We start from the raw sequence: 27,957 nt of genomic DNA, 5'->3' as shown, positions 1-27,957 counted from the left end.
TAAAGGTTGCAGAGGAAGAACAACCGTGTTTGCTCAGCCACAACTAGGAGTCGCCACCTTCAGCGTTCTGGTTCGCGACCACCAGCAAACCTTGTAACGTTGACCTAGAGTTCTTGCTTACAAACTATCAAATTAAATAAGAAAGTAAAAAAAATTAAAGCGTATAAACAATCAAAATCTCATAAAAATCATTATCTTTTAAAAAGATGTTTTTTTATTTTTATTTTTTAAGTGACACTACATTCACAAGAACAACGACAAGGATAAGAGCACGTTGATAGCAATTCTTTGAACTAAAGGCAATAATTAAGAAGCATCCTTGGCAACATCAAAACTGTGCGTGTTAGGTGCAAATGACAAATTGTGCATAATTAAACCCTATGAAGGAGATGATGAGGTGTTAGGGTGAATTTAAATGGGGTTCGGGGTGGGAAGTTAGAGATGGAGGATGAAGACAGGAGAGAACATGTGGGAAACTATTAGAAATGGGTGAATGACCGTAAATGGTTGAGTTTGGGGATGGAAGATGTCGACGTGTTATGTGTCAAAGAGATGTAGTTAGAAATGGAAGTGGGATGAGGAGAGAGAAGGAAAACAGTGAAGGAGAGGCTTTAACCATATAAATGCTAATTGTGGTGGGCAATTAATGATACATTTAGGTGTTAAACCTTAAGAATGATATTAACCAACAAATGAGTGTTACCATTGATATATTTTTATTTTTTTTCCCTCAACCAAATATAAAGTACAATTTTGAGGTTACTTTATGAGAAATTAAAACATAAATTAAAAATCTCTTACATGATACAATATGAAAAAATAATAGTAATGGAGGAAGTACCAAATTACATAATCAAAGAACCTCGAGAACTCCTAAACTTGTACAAAGAGGAAAGGACTTAGAATAGAATGACATAATTCAATCCAATTATAATGTGGAAATCCTCTATGCTTCACCACACCTCATATCTCGACATTGGTTGTTTTCATTTGGTATACTATTCTTTTTCATTTTCCCTTAAAATTATTTTTTCTTCTTTATAATAGTTCATTATGTGTCCTATCAAATTCTTTTATTGAACGTTTTGATAATCTCCAAAGTAATTACATCTCTATCATCTATGTTCATGCAATGGTCAAATTTTGAAGTTTACAATGGTGGTACGGGGCTTGTAGTTCTTTGGTTTTCAAAGCCACTACACTTTTATCTATAGTGTACTAAAATTTTACTTGATAAATTATGTTATGGAAGTATTTATTGATTTTCATCTTTGTGTGCTACGTTGGGTTTTATAAATTTCTATTAAAGATTATTCTTGTAGCAGGTAATAAAACTTAACATTTACAATATAGGTAGCTTTTTAGATAGTTGATATTGTTTTAGGCCGGTGGAAGGAATTTCTTTTTAAATATTGTTTAATTTTAAAAATATGAAAAATATCATTAACAATAAGCCATGAGACATGTGCAACAACAATCATCTCTACATATTAATAAATTTGTAACATCAACATAATTATCTTTTTCTTATCCACTAACAACAAACCATATACATAATTGATGTTTAAACATCATAAGTCTCATGGGTCCTTACATTTGGTATTGGGAATATGAACACAAACTTTGTCTTGATATTCCAAATCTTCAACCCTGCAACACAAAATACTCTCACATGTAGAGAGATAGTTTTCTACCGAAATGTAATTATCTCTCACCATTGTAGAGACTAACTTGTATATTCCACTTGAACAAAAGAGATTAACAACACAACATATAAAGATTAATTTTTGGTTTGGGATGTGCATATTCACGACCAACGTATAAGACCTTTAAAGACGGAGTATTAACCTTTGTGAGAAACAATGGGAAAAGAAGAGGTCTTTCATATTAGACATTTATATGATGTAAATATGTTGTTTTGGCTACTTTTTGTCACTTTTAAATACAGTGATATGGTGATGAGTACCTACTTTCTTTTTTAAACATTGATTTGCATAAATAAACATTAATGATTGGTTTAGAATCTAGACGCTATTCCTTAATTTCATTTCATTATGTTTTTACATTTACTATTCTTGCGGTCAGTATGAAATCAGAAAGATGACTTAAATGTAAGAGGAAACGTTATTATGTAGGATCTTGTTGGATTTGTTTCAAAATTAAAACTCATAACATCGATTTTTCATACTTCAAATTTGAAGATATTAACAATTAAAAGATGTGTATTTGAGACTATGTATAAAGAAATGTAAAGAATTTTATGAAAGGATGGTAGTATGTAATGTTTTCTGGTGTTTAGACTTTGGTTTGCATTATTTGTGTTTTTATGGCCAAAGTATGTGTTTTGTGTTTTTGGATGAATGCTATACAATTAGTAAGTAGATATTCACAAGTAGCTTGATTAAGTTAGGTTCGTGAGCGTGTAAGTGGCACGAATTACTTAATAGGTGTTTACTTGGTCAAGTCCAAAGGAATCCTAGTTTTAACAACTTAATTCATATGGAAGCCCATTTCTAAATCACTTTAAATTTTGAATTGATTTATAAGAGCCGCTGATGGGCACTTCCAAACTAAGGAGCACTTACAAGCATTTAGTTCAGAAGTTTTAAGCATGGTAACCTTTTGAAGACTATGTCATCTACTATCTCTTGTTGCAGTGCTGATGTATTGGTTGTGTATATAGTGGGTAATATATTTCCGATGGATTTGCATTTTTCAAGTTGAGTTTTTCTCGTTAAATATCCTACTTCCTCTGTTTCATCAAAATTGCAACACTTTTGACATATGCACTAATCATATACTCTAATTTGATTAACATTTATAATTTCTTATAAATTTTACTTTTTGAAAATCTAATATATAAGTGATTGAATAGTTTATTAATAGTTGCAGACATGGGCTCCTAGAAGCTATGTATTTTTATTTTAGAATTCGAAACTGTTATCTTACTCGTTACGGAGCCTATTGCATATGGTGTTGAATTGGCATAGGGAGGGATATATCTCTACATCGCCTGTAACAGTTTTTTTTTTTAATTCTTTTTTTGCATGGTGTCTTACAATCAAGCTCAAATGAGCTAGTCGCAGATCTAGGTATCTAATTGTGATTTACTAATAATAAAATTCAGATTATTTATCATGTTTTCATTAATTATATAGTTGTACATTTGTTCAAATTTTCAGTTTCTTTATTTAATTTATGACAGGTGGTTGGTAGTTCGATGGTTAACATATTATTGAGAATTATCTAAGAATCAAAGATTGAGGTATACCATGCTGCCACTAAGTCTTGCTATGCATACTATGTGCGATATATCTATATGGATCAAAATTTTATGATATGCTTGGCAAAAACGACTTTGAATGTGTCAAAGATGCCTCAATACATGGATTTTTTGTATATGACACTCATTTTGCTGTGATCTTCTTTTGTCTGCTACCAAATCTTTAGTATTATGTGCGTTGCTATGGTCATTTGTTGCCGTATATAGGTTGGGAATAAGGTTTTCTTTTGGGAGGATGATACATTGAACAAATATCTTCTTTTGTTATCTTCCCCGTCTTTATACCTTTCTACTCGTATGATAATTTTTATTCTTGCCCATCTTTTAATGATGTGTGACACACCCATGGTTTCTTCTATGTTGCTTTTGGTACGTGTCCAATTTTTCGACTCCACTATTTTGTGAAAATTATTTATGATTTTTGTCCAAAATAGAAGGTTCGAATATTCTTACCGTTGTACAGAGGATCACCAGTTGTTCAGGTAAGATGAAGACTCTCACCTTCTCTTTGGATAATTTTGTCTTTCCAGCTATTTAAATTAACTACTCCCTCCGTCCCATAATACAAAGCCTCTATCTAGCATTTATTACTCACATAGAAAGAGGCTTTTAATTTAGGGACGGAGGGAGTACCTTTCAAGACAATTTGTTGAAATAAACTACAATTTGATGGGGTGATTTAGTTTCAGACATTTTGAATGACTTACAATTGGAGGTCAATTATCATAGATCCAAGGGTATAAAAGAGACAGACTGGTTTTTGTGGCTGTACTTAATGGTTGGAGCTCATGATAATCGTCCTCTGGTTGTGTTTATATATTACATTTTCTTAAGAGGTAGCTATTTTATTTCCTTACAGGGTAGTTGATTGTTGAAAGTGGTTCATTATAGGTTTTTTATCGTGATTTTTTCTAAAGTATATTTATGTAATTTATCCCAATAGAAAATAATCACCTAACACTTTTCAGGATGTCCCATATTTACATATATGCCTGGATTGCTTCAGGCTTCTTTTTTTTTTTTTTGATTCATATTTCTACCTAAGCATTGCTCTAAAGCGTTTCTTCAGCATAGAGGAATGGAGGGAATTTGATGTGCGTAGTCTTAGCCCCATTGATATGGATGTGTATTTGTAGATTAATACTTGGTCCTATATGCATCGTGCATAATTATGAACTTTTGCCTTAATTTATGAAGTTGAGAGATGCCATTTTTAAGTTTTTTTGGAATGAAAATATGAACAGCATATTCTTCAACGTCTTTTTAAAAAAAAAACAAAATAAAAATAAAAATAGCTCATTAAGTTGTCTTTTTTTTTTTTGTTTAATATTTCTAGTATTATTTGGAGTTTTTGGACCTCTAAGGTTTCAAAGAAGGATAATGCTTCTCCATAAACAAGGTTTATGGGAGGGCTCTATAATAATGACAATCTATGCATTTGTTGAGCAACCCTAACATATTCTTTTGCCTTCACATGGTCTTAGTGCTTAAGAAGAGTTCTGAATGAAATATTTTTTAACATTGGGTAAAAGGAAGGATAATAGAGCATATAGAAAAAGAGATTACTAACAAATTTTTTGGTTCGATGTGGCCTAATTTATGCAATAAACTTAGACTAAGTACCTTTCCAGCTGATTATTTTTCCTTAGAATTGACAATAGGTTTGAGTGACTCTTTGTACTATTTTTTTTTGCTTTGTATATATATATATATATTTTTTTTTTTCCCTTTTGATAAATCTAAAGATGTTTTATAAAAGGAATATGGAAAAGCTAATTGCTTTCCATAGCCTACTTGACTCCAGTTACATTAGTATATAAAATAAAAAATAACTAGAGACCTTGATGTGGGGAGCTACACAATCATTGTTTTGTGAAACCGGAAATGTGATGTGCATTATGTTCCTTGTTCATGGTTTTTGAGCATATTGTCAATTTTATTTAAATGGTTATTAATTGAAAATTGTAATTTTTGTGATACATTGGAAATTAGTTGACTATAACAAATTTAACCTGAATGATATAGGTGTCCAATTTATATATGTTTTTTTTTCCAAGCTATACAAAAGTATAATTATGTTGATTTGTCTGCTACAAAGACTTTCTTCTTTTTTTTCAACATAATATTCAGTAATTTCATAGTGGTTCTTCTCTATTTTTAATACATTAAATATAATTTGTTGATAGTAACTTTTAAATACACTTTTAAAAAAGTATCTTAACTGTTTTAATCTATATCAGGGAGTATGATGTGCATTATGCTAACTGGTGCGTAAATTAATTAACTGAAGTTGTTTTTCCTTTCCAATGTATTTCCTAGTGACCAACAGAATTCCACGCTTCAAGAAGCCAACCTTTATCTAATTATCTCCAAACTTAAAGAATTTCTTACGTAGAACAAGTGTGCACCTAAATTATTTCAAGGCTAATGATAATTAATGAGAAAGAACCTAAGTATAGTATAGCGAGCCTTCAAGAATTGTATAGTAGCCATTTTACTCTACTTGTGGCACAACTAGGCATGGTTTTTTATATTAGTTATTGGGTTTTTGAAGTGTTAGAAGATAAATTTTAATTTGTAACAATTGAAACTACAAAAATGCGACGAATGATGATGGCACTGGTTTGTAGTTTGGGAGAAGTCACTTTAGAAGCATGCCGAAGGTCCGGATTGGATCTCATCAATGTTTATGTTCTGTGAAAAGCTTCATATGGCCGGTGAACAAAGCATGGGAGAGTTTGAATTTATTTTGAGGTTGTTGAATGTTTAGACTGATGGATTATGCTAGACAAATGAGTTCTCTTACAACGAAGTTACAAGTCTAACTTTAGATTTTTTTTTTTTTGGGGAATGCAACGGATTTTGTGTTACTGATGGCTCCCATTCTGGCTTGTTCTGGAAGCAATAGAACTTGAGTGCTTTTTTTGGGCTGCTGCTGCTGGCATATCAGACCACAAAATTACAGTGTTTCAGGCAAGGTAGTGATAGTGGGATAATTGTTCAAAGGTGACAAAAAAGAGGAGTTAGAAGGGCCCTTGAAAGGAAGAATATTGAGGCCATCTAATGAAAACATTGAAGTGGTGCACCTGTGTAAGAGTAATTTGATATATTTTTTTTTTACAGTTTTGAGTGCTATCATAAATGAGTCATTAGGTATTATTAGTTTTAAACGGCACTCCATTAATAAAGTTGAGTATGACACATAAGGAACAATTAATTGTAATTGTTTCTCATGTTCTCATTTTGATCCCAACTATTGGGAACTTTCTTAGATTAGTGTACCTCCGGTGACTTTTACAACTGGTAAAATTTGTTTTTCCTTCAATTTTAAATGCTTTATCTCCCATCTCTCCACTACCCCGTTTGTTAATTGTATTACCTAATAAGTCATTGGCAAATGGCCAGGACATCTTTACCATAACCACTAACTCTTCCAGCCCCCATTTGATTCATCTTTCCAACCCAATATTTTATTTTTTTTCTCTAATTAGATTTTCTTTATTGTACCCCAAATTTCACTCTATTTTACTCTTATCATGGTCTTTTTGTTCGAATTGTTTTTTATTCTTAAATTGTACACACAAAGGATGTTTACTGAGTTTTAATTTGATTTTGGTTGTAATAATGATTTAATTTCTCTTGAGCAAGTTATTTGGCTACCGCTACGTGGCTTCTGTAAAACATAATTAATACTTGAAAAAAAAAAAAAAAAAAATCTAGCTCATTTTGTTTGCTGGATAATTCCGTCATCATTTAAATTTCCTATATGTGTAGTTCATAGTGAAAGGTTGTTGCTATATGGTAATTAAAATCATGGTGAATTTTAAAGGATTTTTGAGTTGAATGTTTGGATGGTTATATGATAAGTGGTGGTCTTAAGGTGACGTATATGGTAGGGCTTAAGCATCATGGGTTTGGGAGGAATGGAGATATGTGGTTGCCCATGGACAAAAGTGGAGAGGAGAGGGAGGAAGGGTGAATAATTAAAAAAAAGTAATAAAAAAAATTAAAATGGCTAGCTAGAAGAATACATATACTCTTGTTTACCTACTTGGGCCCCATTTACTTCACCTTATTTTTGCTAAATTGAAATTATTTTTATGGAATTGCTATTATTTTGCTAAACATTAATTATTTGTCCTGAACTGAAATTGTTTTTATTAAACTGAAATTTACTTTACTTAACTAAAATTATTTATACTAGCTCTCTATTATATTTCTTCTTTAAAGTTACAGATTTTTACTGAACTGAAATTATTTTTCTTGAAATCCTATTTTTTTTTTTACTAAAACTTATTTTTACTTAACTGAAATCATTTTTGCTGAATAATTTTTTGTGTAGGTGAAGTGAACAAGGCCTTACCTTCCCCCATATAAAATACCCAACATTTCTCCAAATATTTGTGCCATTATTTACTTTTTAACCTTCCCCTTATAAAATTTTCCTATACCCAAACATTCATTGAATCCATGTTTAGTTTATTTTTTTTTTTTTTTTTTTAAAAGGGGATTATGGTACATATTACTAGAATTTTATTCTATTAGATATCATTCTAAGAATATTTCCGTGAAAATATAAATATGGGCTTTTATTATGTGATGTAGGGATTAAAATAAAGGTTTTGAAAGAGGAGAAATTATAAAGAATGTAATAATAGGGACAATTGAAACAAAAAGAGAACAGAAGATTGAATACAACTTCAGTGAGATTATCTCGCTTGGTTCATATCTTAGGAAAGTTTGTACAATAATTACTTGACATAGACAGTATTGAAAATGTAGACTATTCTAAATATTAGTTCTCTTCCTGACAACTTATCAACATTCTAGATACAAATCTCAGTATTGCCACACTGTCTTACCTCTTATGCAACAATGACTTCTTTCTTGCAGTTTCTTTATTAATTTCAGGACCAGTCTGTGTCTATCTTCATCCATAGTCTGTCTGTTCAGTGCACATTTGAGCTGATAGACCATGTACCTATAAATTTGACATTTATGTTAGTGATTTATACAAGTCTCTTGAAACACATAGACAATATCTATTAGTATGAAAGTTGTAGATCTTTCTTTCTGATCTAGTTACCCCATACTGCCAAGTTGCAGTGAAGCATTGACTGTGCTGAGAGCCTTCAATTTGCGCATTTTATTTTTTTATTGTAGTTTTCTCATTTTGTATTCACATAAAAGTAGTAGAATCCATTGTTTTTGTTTCTACTGTTTTGGTTCCTCATGAATTTTGTTGTAGTATACCTTGTTTTCATTGTGCTAGCAATGAATTACATTTTGCTCATTTCTGACATTCCTGTTCTTGTATGACTGCTTAACCCAATCCATCTTACATGAAATCATTGACACAGGAATCATCTTGGGAATATGATTATGCTCGATCCTGTGTCTTTTGCATTAATTTCTTCATGCTTTCACAGTTTTAACTCCGCATATATATATATAAATATTTTAATTTCTATATTTTGTTCTTTTAGTCATCATGCTGTCATCTATACCGTGTCTATGGATGTACCTATTCAATGCATGTATATTATAATGTTTGGCCCTATGATGATGTGGAATCTGATTTCTTTTATGTGTGGTGTATGCTACATTATTTGCCGCACTCTCTCACTGATGCTAAAATAATTATATAACGAAATAAGGCTTTAGGGAGTATGGGAACACTGTGCAATCCCATAAAGCTGTATTTTCTTTGTTTTGAATTTCTGGCACAAGAGATCTGAAGATATTAACAGAACACTCAAATATAAAACACATTGTCTTATTTGTTCTCTCTTTATTACATGACATGATGATGAAACAATAGACTTTTTTTAATGCTTTTTTTGGTTGGTTTCTTTTTGTCTAGAATTTCTTTCCAACAGATGCAAACTTCTCTTTCTTCATAACCGTTCAATTGTGTTATTGATTGTCTGTGGTTCTATGCCACTATCTAGTAATAAGAGCAGAACATTAAGACCTTGGGAATTGTGACCAGGAGTGTATTTCCAACTAAGCCATCTTGTCTAGTACAGTTGTAGTCTGCTGCAGCAAAATAAAAAGAACAAAAGAATTATGGATCAAACTTTCTGTTAGAGGAATTAGCACTGTAGTTTATAGGTCACGTACCCCAACTTGATAGCCCCTGGTGATGCATGGGTTTGCTGCTGTGGTTGACTAAGCTGTAGATGGATAGGTCCGTTTGAATCCTCTTCCATGTCTTCACCATCAATGAGCATGGCACCATTGGCTGCACTTGTATCTCCATTTCCATATACCTGAAAAAGAATCTCATAGCGTCTTTGTTTCATCTGTAGACACAATTACATTAATTTGATTCAAAAATCTGTGCATTTTGCGGATCAAATAATCACCTTTCTGTACAGCTCTATATTTTCTTGACGAATAGTATTTGCCTTTTCGTATAGCTCCACATTTTCTTGGCGAATGAGCTCCCTCTGTAACAATGCTACTGAGCTTTAGCTGTTTGTCATTTATGATGTGCATTCATTGAAATAAATGATTAAAACAAGAAATTTGCATAGTAAATGTCATTGACCTTTTGATTTAGCTCTTGTATGTCGTTTATCAACAGTTGATCCTGCAAAAGATAAGACTACGAGTCAGCTCCTGCTTCACACTGAGGAACAGTTTATAATAAGGTATGGAACTTGCATTAGTACCTTTTTGTTACGGACTCCTCTTAAACTCATTTCGAGTTGGTTTTCAAGATTCTGTAGATCTTTGATTGTCAGACCAGAGAGCTCTTCCCCCATAATTTTCCTACATCAACAAATGGTAAATGTGTCATGCTTCCTTATATTTCTGGTTATTAGTGATTTGCTCCTTTATTTTGAAGAGTATGAAGGTACACATATGCTTTATTTGGTTGACCTTGCTTCACTTTTTAAATTATTTTAAGAGGGTTGGAGCACTTTTCATATCACCTCAAACTTGAATTTATCCAAAGTTGTGTCTTGTCATTTTGAACGAATGTATTCAGGTGCTTGCTTAGAGGCATACTTTGTAGTAAGCAGCGTGTCCCGTGGTCATGATTGTGTAGATCTGTCCATCAACTTTCTCTACATCCTTTCTTATCTATTGGAACAAAAAAAAAAAAAACCCAACTTTTACTTAACTGCTTGGCTCATTTTATCATATTTTTTCCTTAAAATACCGACATTTGGGCAAGGACAAAGACAGCATAGAGCATCCCTTCGAGGCGCTATTAAGAAGTCTTTAACTTGTTATATTTGATATAATTTCTAAGAACCAAGGGTTCGGGAATTCTTTGTCTTAGCGTTTTGGGGGTACCTTTGCTGTTTATGTTTCTTGAGTTGTGGGAGAAAGTGAGTGTGCTAGGTTACTGCATTTCTGCAGTACCTCTTATGTTTTCGCTTATCGGTGAACTATAGTTACAAAGTTTTTTGGGCTTTCTCTATTTTGACTGTTTTGTAGTTCAAAGTTCAGATTATCTTGATGGCAATTTCTTAATTGCTTTAATTGGTCAAGTGACAATTTCTTAATTATCTGGATGACAATATTCTTGTTATTTGTGCTTGTGATCATATGTGTCTTTAAAGTGTGTCCAATAAATTGGGCAAGGTAGGGTAGAAAAGGATATAATTTGCCAAATAAGGAGGTCGAGTTGGAAGAATATCATGGACTAGAGGGAGTTAAAGTTACGTCTTTTTTTATTGAACAATTAGTTCAATTAAAAACTTATTCTTATAAATTTTGACTGCAAGAAAAATCATTTATTTTGGATGCAAGTATATTGGATACGGAATAAAAAGTTTAGAAGACAAGAGCACTTATATGTTGAAATAAGTTGAACTGAACTATAAAAGCATGATTATGTTATAGAGGTGGATTTTTTTTTTGTTCAAATAGTCAAGATGTCAATGTCGAGAGAGAAATCATACCGGTGGCTTTCTTGTAAGATCTGCAGTTGCTGCCTGAGCATTGCCACTTCTTTTTGCCAGAACTACAAAATACAGTTGTGCATTAGATTATGGTAAGAAATGTTGATGTAATTGGCATATACAAGATAATTATTACTCCTACATATTACACCTTTTTCAATAATATGATAAGAGCATTTCTCCTGTTACTTTTTGGATTTGTATTACAATGGATCAAACACAAAGCTTCTTCCACCCCCAAATGTTTACCCACTTAATAATCTGACTTTACAAGACAGAGGAATTAAAGAAAGTAGGAAATGTGGCTGAAGAATTAGCAGATGGGGAATTTATTTATAAATTTGAAATGGTCTAAGCATTTGAGAGGCCTAGATTCTATAAAAAATAAAATAAAATAGAAGAACAAAAAGGAGGGAAAAAAAGAAATGAATATGCATCACATATTTTTTTATGATTCCCCCTTTATCCTTCTCCTCCCTTTTTATTACGTACCCAAGTTTCCCTGTCATTTTTAACAAACTCTCGTGATCCAATATTCCTCTTAACATCATTATTGCGACTTTCCTGCATTATAGGGACTTGCTTGAATTATGGTGACTTGCCTTCTTTACCTTTGTTCCTATGTTTTCCATACATCAGCAATAGGAGTCCTTGATGGAATCATTGCTCATGTCCCTTGTTATTCTAATCATAGCTATTTCCAGTTGTCTCCACAGTGATGTACTCTCCCTCGAGATTTCTGTGCCTAAGATTAATAATTTGTGATGAAAACAGAATTTTTTTTTTTAAAAAAAAAAATATTTATTTATTTATTTTGGTGATGATTCTTGGTATATTATTGATTCAAGCTGCATGCTCTGTTCTTGTTTTTAAAGTTTTTGTGCTTGTTTTCTGTACAACCAAATATCCTGTTATAAAGAGTTTTATGTTTTACAGGTTGGTTGTTTGACTAATTCTGAGATTGAATAGACGCTTGTTATTTCTTGGAGCTGTTGTCTTAGATAGGTAGGTATGCCCGATGCAATCAATTTTCATTGATAGATGTTGCAATGATGTGAGATCCACTTTCTGTTTTGAAGGATGATTACATCTCTGGTCTGCTATTTTAAGATGCCTTTAATAGAACTAATATCATCTTCATGTTTGTTATCACAGAAAGGAGATTTTGCCAACCAGTTCATTCGAAATGTGTTGTCTTTCACTATTTTTATCATGGGGCTTGGTGAACATAATCACAGTGGTAAGATCTCACTTGGGTATAGGGGCTCGGTCAACCAGTTTTTTTTTTTTTTTCGTTGTTGTTGTTGTTGTAGATACATTTTTTTTATTGATTAGCTCCAACAAAAAAAGTTGGACAATTATAAAAATTTTCTTTCTGGATGGCTAGTCTCTATATGCAAGAACAATGTTTTTCTAATACGCATGGATATGTTGCACCCATCAGTTTTTTTTCTCAATTGTTCTAGGTGTTTTGTGATGGTGATTACCTCCTAAGTTGAGGCACTAATTGCAATACCTCAAATTTTCAAGTATTTTATAATAAACAATTTCTATAAATTGATTTGATTTTGATAAAAATGATTATTTACTTATTTTATTTTATTTTGGAAAAAAAGATAATTGATATTCATTAAAGATACCAAAGTGATATTCATAATTGTATAAATTATTTATTTGAAATTTAAAATAGTTTTAAATACCTCCATCTGCGCAATTATATGACCCCTTTTTACAATCATTTGGTCTTCATTTTCTCTTCAATGTTATAGTTTTGTTTTGCTTCCATCATGAAGTTTTTTGAGGTACTCTACTGTAATGATCTATTCCCATTGTAGGAGTACAATATGTTCTTGATTTCCCACTGATGAATATATCATTGTATTTTTTTTAACTTATGAGAATAGTTCTCTCTCCCGAATAGTGTATAAGAGTATGTTTTCGTCAAAACATAAGAGTATTTATGTCCTTTTTTTTTAGTCGAACACATACTCTTATACACTCTTCGGAAGAGAGGATCGTGATCAAAAGTCAAAACTGTTAAAAAAAAAGTACAATGTTGTATTAATCAATGGGAAAACAAATACACAAAGTACTCCTACTAGGGAAATGGATCCCTTACTTTAGACTGCCTTGAAATGCTAATGATGGAAGCAAAACAAAATTACAAGTATAACAAGGAAGTTAAGAAGACCAAAAGAAATGAATAAAAGGGGGTTGTATAATTGAGGCATAAAGAGGTATTTACACCTCAAAGTCAATAATAGGGTTTGATAATCTAGAAATTTCAGAGAGTCAATAATAGGGTTGATCTCTAGATATTTTAGATTTTATATTTTAAACCAAAATTTTTGTTATCATACAAATCAGTTTTTTTATCTTTTGTGAAAATCAATTTTTTTTTTTTTTAATCTCTTTTTAAAACTATGAAATTATAAATAATCTTCATGTGATATCGAAGAAAATTAAAATCAAATAAGTGTATTACACTAATAATGGTGGTGTCTTTGATTCAAGAGTTTAGGGTTGATGAAGTTAATATGCTGTCTTTAGTGTACCAAGTGTTGGTACAGGTAAGCCCCTAGTTATAATTTTTGTTTGTAAGGTAAAATTAAATAATAAGTTTATAAAAGACATTTATTGATGATATGTTCCATAAACAAGATTGGGTTTGGCTATATGTCATTATTTGTTTGGTATGTGAATTCAATTCAAATCATGATGTCTTACCTTTCTTTGTTGTTACCTGACATGTCATGATGCTTAAGAGGAATAAGTTTGTGATGTATGAGGAGTCTAATGTTTGTTACTTTTTGGGAGTGGCATTTATGATGTGCTTTGTAGGCTTTTGGGGGCCAATGAGTTATTCCTATGGAACAATGCTTTTATGGTAATTTTGTGGTGCATTTGGCTGAAATGTATCTTCTAGAACTCCCTTTTTCCGCGCACCATCTTATATGGTTTGTTACTTTGTTAAGCATTTAGAAGTAGCACCTTAATAAAAAAAAATGTGTATTATATGATGGATGTGTGGGAACTTGGTGAGGGAGTAAAGTATGTAGGTATTCGAAGGAATAGTATAGATATGATAAGGGAGAGTCGATTACAATGGTTTGGGAATTTGAGATGTTGACTGAAAGATACAGTGGTAATGAAGGTGAAGGGTTGGAATAAAAGAGATCTAAAGTTAGGTTGAGGAAAACCAAAGATGTGTTTGATGGATGGGATTTAAAATGGGCATGGAGAAAGGGGCTTATTCGGTGATGTAGGTCATGTAGCTGTAGAAAGAAAAGATTGGAGAAGGATGTTGTTTGGGTTGATCATATGAGATAGACTCTTGGTTCATGTTGCTGACCCCATATCTTTGGGAATAAATCTATTTGTGGGCTAGAATAACTTCCGCAACTTCCTATTGTGCAAGGACGATAAAGGCTTATAAGGGCTATATGATTTTGGAGATCTGTTAAATTTATTTCTTGGCTAATATTTGTTTGATCTTGGGAGAATTTCAGAACTAGTTCTTTTGTTGCATTTTGATTATGTATGCTTTATATGCCTCTCTATATAGAAAAAGTGGTAAAATTTGTACTTGAGAATTTTCAAGAGTCCTCTAGAACAACCAATATGATATAGTTGTAATTTGTGTTAAAAGATCCTTGTAAGGTTTTATCATACCTCTTCATTGAATGTAAGAAGGCTTAGCAATAGTTGACATGATTGGTTGAAATCAAACCATAATTCAACCATATACTATTATTCGGTTATGGTACTATTCCTGTGTCTTAATCCATGCCTAGGCTCAGGTTTGCTTACTTGAAACATACTTTGCTCCTATTGAGTCAAGTGTGGTCCATGCACCGTTTTACGTTGCTTAAATATTGGTTGTTATCCCTTGTTTGATCTCTAATTACATCCCTTGATGGGCCCCGAGAAGAATCACGAATCTTTCGTTTTGAGCAACTTGTCCTGTGGAATAAAAAACATTTTGATAAAAGTTGCTCATTTTAGATCATATATCAGGATTACGTAGTAATGTGTCAAACCATTCATGGTGTCCTATTTTCAGCATAAGGCGTGGAAAATTTTCTGAATAGTTGGGTCATTAGACTGCTATGGTAATATAACTATAGAGTAATAGGGAGTTGGATGCAGGTTGTTATTGCTTTATTACATCCATTGCTGGCTAGGTAGCAGTGTAGAATGGCAATAAACTATGTTGCATTGTTTCTATTTACCTGTATTTGGTGCTGTTACAATGTTACTGCAATAGTTTTCAAGGAATCAATATTAGGGGAAGGGTATGTTAGTCATTATGTTAGTCATAATCTATTACTCCCTCCGTCCCCGAAAAAACGACCCATTTGGGTTGATTTCGCGGGTGTTAAGAAACTTAATTTGCAAGTACAAATGTATGGGAAAACACAAGAAAAATTAATGGTGGCAGGAGAGAGAAAAAAAGTTTAGAAATTTAGAGAGGAGATGACACAAAGATCTGAAAAAATACATGGGTAAAATAGGGAGAAGGATCTATATGACAAAAATATTTGAGGATATATTGGTAATTTTGTGATTTTAATAGATGTTGGGAAAAACAAATGGGTCATTCTTTTTGGGACTAAAATTAGGCCAAATGGGTCGTTCTTTCGGGGACGGAGGGAGTAGTAGTAACTTGGAGAATAAGCTAGAGGTTTGTTAGTAGGGATTTTCTATAAAATAGGTCTCATGAGGAGGAAAGTAGACATGTTGAATATTGTGTGGTTTGTTATTGGGAGAGAGTGAGCCTTTCACAAGCTCAAATTAGGAGAGAATCCACCTCTTAAAAGTGGAATCATCATTCGATTTACTGTAATTCTCATCTTATCAATGTAAAAATCATTTTCTTCTTATATTGCTGCCATTGTTGGTGCTGTAAGCTATGTCAGTTCCTATCATAGTTTTAAATTGTTTTTAGCTAATCACCTGAAGTAGTTTGTAAATAACCCTGTCTGATTATTAGAGGTGAGATTGTGTTATCCTGAGTCCTGACCTTTCAAATTCCCATTTTTAAGTAGTTGCTAATTTAATCTTCTGGTGGTGGTTATTGTTTTATGTTTTTATTGCTTCTGCTTTTCTACTTTATAGAGAATTCTTATTACTTACCATTGCATTTTGTTATGACAATTATATTATATGATTTCTTAGTTAATCTTGCTTGAAACTTTTATTTATAGTCTTGAAATATAATATTGCACTCGGACTAGCGTCTTGCAAATCTCTGATACTGAAAGTTTTAACCATTCCTCAGTTTTTATCATCCATTAAGAGCAAAAATTTGCCTGTGAAAATGATTTTCTGTTAAATTCCAAACAAAAAGAAGATTTTCCTGTTTTCATTTATATTTGTCTTGGAAGATATTCTGGTAGCAATTATAGTATTATACATTCAAAATAAGAACTCAATCGTACCTTTAGCTCACAATTTGGATTCACCAGTTGATTTTCCTCCTCTTTCGCCTTATTATAGCGGTCAATTATGGATGTCATGCTGGCAAAATAAATATCAAGCATCAGCAATATTTATATTTGAATCCAAAATTCAACACTGAAACAAGTATTGCATTTTTTATTTATACTGTACATAGCACAAATAACAAGTATTGCATTTTGTTGGATTTGTGAGCACTCTTGTATGCTCCTAGTTACCAAGGTAAAGAGTAGCTTATTCTCCTTTACCAAATCTTGCAAAGAGAACTATCAAAAAGATAAAGAATTTAAAAGTTTATCTACGTAAGAGATAAATTTACTCGATTATCAATAAGAATTAGATCTAACAAGGCTCCATATCTCTGCACACTCACAAATTCTTATATATGACTGGTGACCAATCATTATGGGGTTACTTCATTATTGTTATAGGGATTACTTGGTTAGTGTTATAAGGGTTAAATTACTTGATTAGTATTATAAGGTTACTTTGTTAGTGTTATAAGGGTTAGTTTATTATATTATGAGTGGGTAAGTGGCCACACGGTGTGGCCAACCACACAAGGTGGGTTGAAAAAGAATAATGCTTGTAAGATGCGTGTTCTTTTTTATTCATGGATTATTGAAAGACCAAGACCATAGTATTGCAGTTCATACTTCATAGTCTATTAATTGTCTTAAACAGAATAGGATATAAGGATAGATTATATTTTCCATGTGTTCTTTTAAATGCAACACACCTTTCTGGTTTACCCATCTATTATTTAGTCTCAACAAAAGTCTTACTTTTGAATTACATCCATAAAACAAAAATCTTACTAATGTATTTTCTAATAATAATGTGTGGTTATTGTTAACATCCATAAAACAAAAATGTTTTTTAACTATTTTAATTGAGTTGGTGTTTCATCCAAGTACACAAGTTTAGTGGTTCAAGATTTATTGGTTATTGTTTCTCACAGTTATCGGTGATTGCAGTTCTCGGCCAACTCTAGACAATCTTAATATGCTTGGCATCTTAGGTGTGTTTTTATGTTCTCCTAACTAGCAGTGGTATTTGGCTCTTGCACCCTAATGAATGTAATGCTAAGATGCATTTTATGTTAGTTATTCCATCCTTAACTTTGTCAGCTTGTCATAAAACAATGAATCTTCTTCATTCATCCACTTAAATGTTTTGGTGGTTAAGCATCCAAAAATCTCAATTAATCTAGATATCTAAAGAGTACTGGGATTTGCAGTTTGTGATTGTATAATGAGATGGTGGTGGTGAAATTTGTGATAGTGGTGGATAAGTGGAGTGATGCTTTGATTACATTTACGAGGATTGTAGGTTAGGTTTGTTACTTTATTGGAGGTGATGGCAATTCTATGGTAATTTTAGGAGTCGGGCGGTTGGCAATGATGTTAGTTGATTTATGTAATTTTGTGGTGTAGTCATGGTGGAGAAGTTTTTAGCCCAAACTTGTACATGATCATAGACAAGGATACATCTCACCTTTTCTTGTCATTTTCTACTTGGAAGCTCACTATATAATTATAGCCGGAGATAACTATTTTCAGTAGAAGGTGGTGAAGAACCACTCTTCTCCTCATTATATGTAGTTAAAGTGGGTGTTTGGATAGAGAAAGAGAAGGGAATGGAAGAATGATGAGTTTTTTTTTTTTTCCCAAATCTCTCTATTGTTGAAGAGATCAATTTCTTCAATTCTAGTCCCTTCATTTCTCTCCTCTAATTCTCTTCTTCCCTCATTTGTTATCCAAATGAGAGATAATTAATCCCTCCATTTCCTTCAATCCAAACAAATTGTTAGAGGGTTAATATTAGTAAAACTTTCGTAATATTACCCTTAACATTCATTCCTTAGAAGTCGATAATACTTTTATAGTGCAACTTGATAATGGACGTAAAGGAAAGTATTAGAGTATCTTCTTATGAACTCATAACAATAATATGTGAGCTTTACACTATGTTTGGATAACAATAGTGAAGGAAAAAGAAAGGGAAGGAAAAAGAGGAAGTGGAAGGGGAGATGAGAGGAGGGAAAAGGTGAACTTAGTTGGAGAGATTTGGTTTATTTAAAGGGGAAGGAGAATTAATCCTCAAATTCCCTCCTTGTATTAGATATCCAAATAAAGGATGACGAATTCTTTCTTTTCTCTTCTCTTCCCATCCCTCCATTTCTTTGTATCCAAATAAAGTTAATGTCAAGAATATATAAGTATGTAAAAAAGAAAAAAAAAAAACAAATTCCAAATTTATGAATTTAGCTCAAGTCCACCCACAAGTGATTAACAATGTATAAAAAGTTGTAGTGCGTTGAAGTGATGAAGGTCCGGCAAGGCCTACTTAAAGCGCGCCTCTTTGAAGTGAGGTGCACAACCTAATTTGCTTATCTGTGCCTTGGCGTACCTTGTGTGCCTCTTGCTTCTTAGGCTTGTCTCTGCCTTTGCATAGAGCAAGAAGTACTTTACCTAATCGTCTAGCGCCTTTTTATATAATATCTTAAATTAATGTCATTCCCAAATTCCATCTACTAGCATTGTTAACAAGTGACTTTATGCATTAATTGAGACCCTTGAATGAAGGTAATAACACTACTTATTAGTGTAAGTTAGGCATAAATCCCCCTATTTTTTACATCAAGCTTAGGACCAAGGGTTTGCTACACACGCAGGACTTAATTTTCAGAATTATGATTCAAATGTTTTGGTCTTTTATGTATTTTGCACGAAAGGTGTTGACAAGGAGTTTGACTTGGAGTTGCAATATTCATAATCAGGCTTTGGGAGTTCAAGTTTATAGATGAGGGAGGTGGTGTCGTGGTCTAAGTATAGGCAAAGTGCAAGAATGAGGAGTTGTTGATTCAGCAATGGGTTTCTTATGTTCTTGGTCTTCTATTTTTAACTTAGGAATTGATGTTTTTCTTCCTCAATTTCTTTGTATTTATTTTGACCAAGGGTGAATGCAATGACATAAATTATATCTAAGATAGCGAATGGTGACATAAATATATAACCATCTACAATAGGTTGCACTAGTGTGTGCACTTAAGAACATATCTTTCAAGTGGGCTAGCCCCATTTACTCATTTTGAGTAATAACATTTGTATTACTCAAATGACACAATTGTAATAATTGCTTCTTCCTCCTTCCTTCTCATCATCACAACCACCATCTCTTAAGCCAATCTTCTTCTTCCCTGCCCACCTTTGATCATCTTTCCCATGTTGTCCTCCTCTTCTTCGTCCTTTCCAAGCCTTGAACGTCGCGGCGAAACAAAAGTCACGCTTCCTCATTTCCACCTTCCCAGATATCCACCCATCTCCCCCAATCTTCAGTCACATTTGAAAAAAGCGAAAACCCTAGGAATGAAAGGTGAAGTTAAGTGCATGCTCAACCCCAAAGGGAAGAGGTGACCAACTCCTTCAATTGAGTTGGATTTTCGAAGATGGGCAAAGAAGTGATGATGGCGGTGGTGTTGTGAGGTGTTTGGCAAGAGAAATGGTGGTTGTGGTGGTGAAAAAGTGGTCGGCGTGTAGTGCCATGGTCGAGTGCTTAAGGTAGAAGAAGAGTAAGGAAAAGTTGAATGGTAGTATTGAAAAGATAATAGAACCCCTTTGAGTAACATATTTTTTTACTCATGTTGGGATTTTGCCCTTCTAAATATGAATAGTTGTGAATGATTATTTTAGTTTTTAAACACAATGAAAATGGGTGAATTTGTTGCATTTCATCAACTAGTGGCTACTCTATCAATAAGTTTTAAGCTGTCCTTGTGAGATTATTTACAATCATCTGTTCTTTTGTAAGTTTAAATTAAAAGAAATTTAATGTTTTGAAATCATACATTGAGATGAATGTATAAGGTGGGTTAAATTTTTTTTTTTAAAAAAAAAAAATCTATGCCAAACAAATAACAAGTCCCAAGAATGTTCGAATTGGTTATGGTTTTGGTTAGGCCAATTTTTGGATCAATTTAGATGGTTTAGACCATGGAAGGTATTTCAAGCATGTGTGCTTGCACATATGTAAGTATGTAACATCACTCTTAGTCAGCCCCTTGTAATGGGAGGCATAACATGAGATTTGGGCTATACTTGGCCAACTTGTCAAAATGAAATAAACATGATATGTCTCATAGTTATGTATATATGTTGGTGTGGATTAGACCTTTGAATGGGAGACATGATAAGAGTTTTGTGACCTATGCATGGCGAACTCTGGTACTAAATTGTTTGTGGACAGTTCGATCTCGATTCGATCAAAGTTCGGTCAAAGCTCGATTCATAGCTGCTTGGCTCATATTTGAGTTCGGCTCGAGACCTTAACGAGACGAGTTGAGTTATGCCAATCAAGGCTCAAATAGTTTGTGCATAAGCTGGATTATTCTTTTCTATATAAAAAAAGTTATGCTTATAAACATAAATATATTGATCATAGAAATCACACTATTTGAAGTTAGTATTTTAATTATAAAAAATAAGGAAATTTTACATTAAACCACCTTTTATAACCCTTTTTTTTTTGCAAGAAACCTAAAAGTTTTTGCAAGCCCACACCTTTTCCCGGAAAATACCCTTTGACCTTGTTTTCAGGGGTTGACCCGACCACGTGCTCATCACGTGCCCCCCTAAAACCACTAATCCTCCCTTTTCCCTCATATCACTCTAATTTCTCTCTCTTTCTAACTGTTTCTCTCTCCTCTCATAACTTTGTTCCTGTTCTTCGAACTTGCCCAAAATTGAGGACATTGTTGCCCAAATTTCCCAGCAAATTCCCCAAGGAACATCAATTGGGCCAGGTAATTTACATTTAATTGCTTGTATTTGCTTTCAATTGCGGAAATTAGGGCTTTGTTTGAACATTAGGATTTTTAATTGGGGTTTGTTTTTCAATTTCTTTGCAGCATGGATTTCAGGGGCCACACCACGCTTTCTTGATGATGACGACGCAGCAAAGATCCTTTTTTTACCCATGGCAGAAAGCACAGACAACCAATTAACACAGAGTACAAACGCAACATGCAATAAAAAAGGAGAGAGAAATTGAGAACTTACTTTCAACTAAGGGCAGCAATTTAACTCAAATTAGAAGCATTCAATTCTTGGCACCCATGGCAGAGCAGCAGAGAGTTAATGAGGAGAAGAAAAAATCGCTTTTAATTTGAGGGGGGAAAGAACAGTGAAGAAGGAGAGAGAAAGAGAGGGAAAAAAGAGGGTAATTGGTGTAGGAGGGAAAAATTGGGTAAAATTAGAAGAGAGAGGGAGGATTAGTGGTTTTAGGGGGGCATGTGATGGGCACGCAGTCGGGTCAACCCCTGAAAACAAGGTCAAAGAGTATTTTTCGGGAAAAGGTGTGGGCTTGCAAAAAGTTTTAGGATTAAGGTTTGATTTTGCGAAAAAAAAATTTATAAGGTGGTTTCTTGCAAAAAAAAAAGTTTATAAAAGGTGGTTTAATGTAAAATTTCCAAAAAATAAACTCATTGTGAAATTAAAATTTTAATCACGAAAATTAAAGAAAAGTAAAAAAACTAATGATAATCATTAGCCAAAGGTTTTTTGTTTGAACAATTCGAGTTTGGCTCGATCGATGCTCGGTCAAAGTTCAGGGATGGACGTAAACTCGTAAGCTACCGAGGGTAGAGATAATCAGAGTCGTAAAAATTCGAGCTCGGCTCGAGTTTGAATTAACTTAAACGAACATTGCTCGATTAGCACCCCTAGGTCCAATAATAGATTTTCCCTTTCCATTAGGTATTGGGAAAGGTGGGAAGCGTAATATAGAGGTGGAATAAATATTAAGATGCACCGGCTCAGTCGGTATGCACTATGTAATCGAAAGGTGATGGTTGGCATGGGATCTCAATATCTTAAATCATGCACTTTTGGCTAACCAAGTCTTGTGCCTAAACACAAACCAAGATTCACTAATTTATTGTATGAAGGCTTGTTACTTCAAAAATGGTTTGGTTTTTTACGAACCTAGAGGATATGATACGAGCTACTCTTCAAGGAGTATAAGGGGCTCGAAATCTTTTATGTTTGAGTGGCTAAAATAGAAAGTGGGTACTGGTGAGGATATTAAGGTTTTGACTGATGGGTGGATCCTTGGTATTCCAAATCATGCAATTCCCGCATGCAACATTCACTTTTTAAGCCCAAGATTTGAGTGGCTGCCTTGATTAATAATAAATGTGGTGAACGAGTCATGTCGAAAATATATGTATAATTACTAGCGGTGTGAGCTCTTTGATTTGCAATTACCTCTAGCTACTGCAAATTCGAAAGACGTGTTTCTGGTGGCCCTTTTCAAATGGTGATTTAGTGGAAGTCAACTTACTTGTTGGGGAAGATGCGGTGGGAGTATATGGGTATTGCTTGCCAAAACGATAGTGTTATGAGAATGGGGAAGCTAGTTTGGGGCCGAGCGAACTCCCAAAGCTCTCTACCTTTGTTTGGAGAGCATGTAAGAAAAGCCTTGGTGTTTCAATGGGATTTGTCTGGACGTAACATTGCGCCTTTGTAAATGTGCAGCTCATGCGAAGTGGAAATTGAGTTATAATCTCATGTACTCTTCCATTGTGCAAATGCAAAACATATATAGGATGCAAGTGACGTAGCTCTTATGTAGCAAGCAAAGTAGATAGGAATGAGTGACGAACCATATTGGCTTGGTCTATATGGTATTGCAAGAACAAATGTCCACGCCTATTATGGTGTGTTCTAGTTGAGAGTCATAACGTCTCCTAAGATCGTTGGTTTGCCCGCCTATGGGAACCGTGAACAATAGCTACGATACTTAAGGGTTGTGGCGAGGGATGGTAGGGGCAATGTTTTGTGGCTAGTTGGAAAGGTGAACTAGCCATACAGTTTAAAGGTTTGGCTATCATGTTTTTTGTAGACTCTGATATGGCTGGTTATGTTGACGTTAGATTGCTAGTTAAGTTGTTTATTGATTGTAAGCTTTGTCATGTGAAAAGAGCATAGAATACCATAGTCCATTTGGTGGTAAGGTGGGATATAGGTAATTGCAATGAACGAATTTGTATGGGCTTCTTCCCTTAGGCTAAAACCTAGGGCGGAATTTGATTTGAATAAGTCTACGATCCGAATTCGTTTAAAATTAGTCCGAATCCGAATAGGAGGCAGATCAGACTTGGACCCTACGCAAAGTTCGATGGAGTTCGATTCAATCCAAGTCCGAAATACGAGAGTATGAGCAAATGCTTTATAAATTGCGACAATTTTTTTGCTTGTTTTGTAGCAAAATTTTGTTATGTAACTTAGTCCAATATGTAGCCATTCCTAACTATGGTCGACCATTGGGGTACGTTGGTTTTTAAGTGGGTATAAAAGTGGTTAAAAGCTGAGGTAGAAAACAGATAAATTGTTAAAATAAGTGATAAGCATAATAGTTGTAGGCAACCATTGTATTTAATCTAAAGGTGGGTCTCAGGAACGTCGTGGTGGGTGGGTGGGTGGGTGGGTCAGGTTATTTTGATGTGGTGTGAATGGGTGTTTTGTGGCTGTCGCTTACTATTGTGTTTGGTTGTGACTCTTGTGAGTGTTGGTGGCTACTGCATATTGGCTTGTATGCGGAGGGTGTTGGTGGTGATGGGGTGGAGTCCTGGAGCCACTTAATTGATTAGCCATCGTCATTTCTCTCCTAAACTTGATCAATTACAAAGTGCCCTTTAATTTACTAGTCATACCTTAATATTGTTTGCCGAGGAGTTTGTTTTGAGGCATTTGTTACACATAATATGAGACAAATGTAGTACTCCCTCCATTTCATTGTTAGAAGCTTATTTTCCCATTTTCACAGGAATTAAGGAAGTTGGTTGGGAGTACAAATATGTATGTGCGGGTAGAGAGATAGAGAGAAAGAAAAAATGGTTGAGAAGTATTGAAGAGATGAAGAGAGAAAGTCTTAGGAATTGATGCTAAAGTACTATCTATAAATAGAAATAGGCTTCTAATTTTAAACACCCAAAAAAGGAAAACATGCTTCTAATTATGAAACGGAGAGAGTATATTTTTATCAGTTACACAAATTTGGTTTTTAGGTTTGATCTAAAGGTGATTAACAATGACCCGACCCAAAAAGCGTAGGCTTGGACAAACCTAAAAATAAATTATGAGTTAAACACCCAACTCAAAACCTTTAAAAGCCTGCTTTGCCCCGACAAGCTTGACGGATTAGGGCATGAGATTTTATACCAAGACCTGACCGAAAATTGGTCGACTCTATTATTATCATCCTTAAATCTTTTGAATAAATGTTATGTATGTTACTCCCTCCGTCCCTTAATACAAAGCCTCATTTCCTTTTGGGTAAATCAAAATACAATGTATTTTTCTATTTAAAGGTTGTATTTTTTTGACATTATTATACTCTTTTATGAGTTGTCATTTGAAATTAGCTTATTGAATGCATTAAATTAATAATAAATTGTTCTTTACCCAACACTTTTACATAACTAGCTCATTTCAACCCATTAGACAAACTAGTTTTATATCGCGTGTTAGTCAAACCAGTTGATACGACTGACTAGTTTGTATGTATTATTGAACAATACCTTTATCCTATTCGTACTGTGTTAGATTAGAAAGTTTATCTAAATTATAAAAGTAGTAATTGAATATAAAAAAAAAATTATCATAAGCGAAACGAATGGGTTTTTTTCTAATTCCTCCGTTCTATTAATATTCAACAATGGACTTTTTGCACTATTCATCACTCTTGTTTGACCATATAATATGAGTTATACGTTAAGCAAAATATAGTCAAGTGGGATATTATTGGATTCGTCTTATAAAATACTTTCACAATATCAAGTTTTTATAATTTTTACTCTTACACAATAATAGATATTTAGCATATAAAATGTGTTTTGAAATGCGTAATTTTCTCCTTGTTGCAATATTAACAGAACGGAGGAAAGTATTTATTTTGTTTAAACTGAATTACAAAAGTTATAAATATGACAACAGCACATTACTAATTAAAATGGAAGAGCTAGCAAAGGTAATAGCATCAACAACTACTTTCCTAGTCAACTGATTAGCTTGATGGAAAAAAAGCCTTTTCTTAATATTTAAAGACAACTTGACCCAACTACGCTTTCCAAATATAGAACTTAGTGTTCAAACCTCACGTCTGAAGCCTAGTATTTTTCCTCAAGAACTAATCTGAAGAAGAATCTTACTAATTTTAGCTCTTTTAATGACCACCTGAGGAATTAGTATAGCATCTTTTCCAAGATGTGACAGTGTCTGGGCCCTATAAAATCAAATCGAAAGCTAAATAAAAGAGATATATGAACCGCATATCTTTTATCTATTTTTGGGTGGTAATTGTTGAGAGCGTGTGGTAATGTACTTAACCTAGATAAGGTAACCAATTGCCAGAGATATACTAGTGATATCCATCATCTATGGTACTTATTCCTATTTAGTGGTACTAATCTAGTTTATCTCTTCGTAATTATCAATTAATTGTCTGTTGGATGCTGGAATATCGTACTAATCCCACATTAAGCACAATTAGTAGTTTTCTATTACGCGTCTTTTACTTTGTGGTTATTTGTATTGATCTTTCGTCTTGTGCTTTATTCTTTAATGACCGAAAATTAAAGAAAGAAAGAATAGAACACATCCATTTTTGTTATTCTTGTGAAAGCACTCCTATTTTCTTGCTACATCCTTAATAGTATCACATTATTAAATCTTGTCAATATTCCATTTTCAATGCTAAACTTTGAGTTTATTGCTTCACAATTTGGTAAATTGGTAGTATTAGTGATATATAGTTATTAATTTAGCTTCTTTTTATTCCCTTAAGGAGAGAAATTTAACTTTTTTATGTTATAAAATATGAGTAATTTAACTCAAATTGACTTAACTGTTGACGTTTTTTGGGGATACTAAGGTGTTTTATTTGTTTCGAACTCATCGATCTATACATAAAATCGATAGATTAACTTAAAGTCATTATAAATGTTTTTAAGATGATCTATATTCAAGACAACTTATTTTAAATCAAGCATATGAGAATTTTTTTTTTTTTTTTCCTCCGAGGAAAAGCATATGAGATTATCGCTAGAATTCATTGTTTTAAAGAGCTGTTCAATAGAATCTAGAAAAGGAAATATTGCAAGACCCAATAACACGGAAATACTCAAATATAGCTTTAGGGGTTTCCACTAACCTGTTGCTAGCATATTCATAGAGCTTCCCTGTACTGGAAAAAATTATGACCCCAACTTCAGCGTCACAAAGTACACCCAATTCCTCTGACTTCTTCAACAATCCTTTCCTTCGCTTCGAAAATGTTACTTGCCTGCTTGTTGTATTGTCGATCCTTCTAATTACAATCTTCCCTCTTCCCATATTGTTGACCAATTGCTCGAAAATCCACCTAATGTCAAAAATCACAAGAAATTCGAGTTGGGGAATGTTTCGATCAAATTGGGGAAAGAAAACATTGCAAAAAAGTGAAACATAGAAAGAAGAATTCACTCAATTCAGTATGTAATCTTACCACAAAAGGAAGAAAAATGATTGGAATTTTTGGAACAGTTGAAGAAGTTTTGGGGTGCTAAAGAAAAAAGGGGCAAAAAAATAAATACAAGTTGTGCTTACTTGTAAAAAGGCAGCCAAAAGAAGAAAGAAGAAATACAAGTTGGTTGTAATATGTAGTACTTGTTGAGGTTTGCAATAATCTGGAAATTGATTTCCCTTTCCTTTGAGCTTGATTTTGATTTCAAATCGTGGTTAGTAACTATAAAAGGAAAGTATTTAGTTTGTATACGTAAATGGAAATTAAAAGGGGGACAAAAAACACTTATTTTTGGGTGTTTGTGCTCAATCACCTATAAGAATCAATTTCTATTTCATGCCATTGGCTACTGGAAGTAAAAGGGTTGTCTAGCTAATAGATCACCGACGTGTGGCATTTCCTAGGTTGCTATTTTTAGATATCTAATTATTTTGGAATTCAGACCAACTAATGACGTACGACTGCTTTTTTATTTTAATACAAACAACGACGACTGACCCTTGTTGGTGTCTTGCTAATGCCTTAGATGGGTATTTTTCAATTTATTTTTTATTTGATGGTGGGGGTGCTCTACTTTCTTGTACACGGAGTTTACACTCTATACAACTATACTGAGACATTTTAAAGAGGGTTAAATACTGCATTTGTTGGTACTCAAACATAACAAGAGGAGTTCTACACAATAACACTCGGGTGTTCACTCACAAACTTTAAAAAAAATCGGGTGTACAA

General features: G+C 33.3%; 1 protein-coding gene and 1 long non-coding RNA gene across 12 annotated transcripts in view; one reads left to right on the top strand and one right to left on the bottom strand.

Moving 5' to 3' along the window:
* The window catches only part of LOC110724678, a 29,511-nt gene extending 12,874 nt beyond the window's left edge, over window positions 1-16,637 (top strand). For 2 of the 4 annotated variants that reach the window (XR_002512040.1, XR_002512039.1), the window contains exons 4-7: window positions 3,206-3,265; window positions 9,873-9,939; window positions 12,139-12,207; window positions 12,358-16,637. This is a non-coding gene — a long non-coding RNA (uncharacterized LOC110724678). Of the gene's footprint in view, window positions 1-3,205; window positions 3,266-9,872; window positions 9,940-10,008; window positions 10,076-11,170; window positions 11,295-12,138; window positions 12,208-12,357 lie in introns of all 4 variants that reach the window. The other 2 variants (XR_002512041.1, XR_002512042.1) reach the window with 2 other exon arrangements.
* LOC110724677 (MADS-box transcription factor 23-like) lies at window positions 9-27,957 on the bottom strand. 8 transcript variants are annotated; one of them, XR_002512034.1, is made up of 12 exons: window positions 27,208-27,956; window positions 26,875-27,084; window positions 16,644-16,722; window positions 11,203-11,264; window positions 9,961-10,060; window positions 9,837-9,878; window positions 9,652-9,735; window positions 9,407-9,555; window positions 9,258-9,322; window positions 8,146-8,264; window positions 1,595-1,650; window positions 9-124 (listed from the first exon to the last, which is right to left on the bottom strand). XR_002512034.1 is itself a non-coding variant. In XM_021904118.1 (10 exons), exons 2-9 carry the CDS (start codon window positions 27,054-27,056, stop codon window positions 9,304-9,306), a joined length of 717 nt encoding a protein of 238 aa, XP_021759810.1. In that variant the 5' UTR covers window positions 27,057-27,084; window positions 27,208-27,956; the 3' UTR covers window positions 7,952-8,264; window positions 9,258-9,303. The 8 variants fall into 8 exon arrangements, 2 of the variants coding, with proteins under 2 accessions (XP_021759810.1, XP_021759812.1); XR_002512036.1 differs by having other exon boundaries at window positions 9-1,650; window positions 27,309-27,957; XR_002512033.1 differs by having other exon boundaries at window positions 9-1,650.

The sequence above is a fragment of the Chenopodium quinoa genome, unplaced genomic scaffold (genome assembly GCF_001683475.1).
Source record: "Chenopodium quinoa cultivar QQ74 unplaced genomic scaffold, ASM168347v1, whole genome shotgun sequence".
In the NCBI taxonomy this organism is placed as follows: Eukaryota; Viridiplantae; Streptophyta; class Magnoliopsida; order Caryophyllales; family Amaranthaceae; genus Chenopodium; species Chenopodium quinoa.
This window is presented reverse-complemented; position numbering and strand designations above follow the sequence as displayed.

What these genes read in the sequence shown, in the direction of transcription:
- LOC110724677 (XM_021904118.1), bottom strand. Translation starts at nt 27,056, where the DNA reads ATGGGAAGAGGGAAGATTGTAATTAGAAGGATCGACAATACAACAAGC. An exon ending in TATGAATATGCTAGCAACAG is followed by an intron (nt 16,723 to 26,874) that starts GTTAGTGGAAAC and finishes TTATTTTGCCAG; the next exon opens with CATGACATCCATAATTGACC. An exon ending in ATCCAAATTGTGAGCTAAAG is followed by an intron (nt 11,265 to 16,643) that starts GTACGATTGAGT and finishes TGTATTTTGTAG; the next exon opens with TTCTGGCAAAAAGAAGTGGC.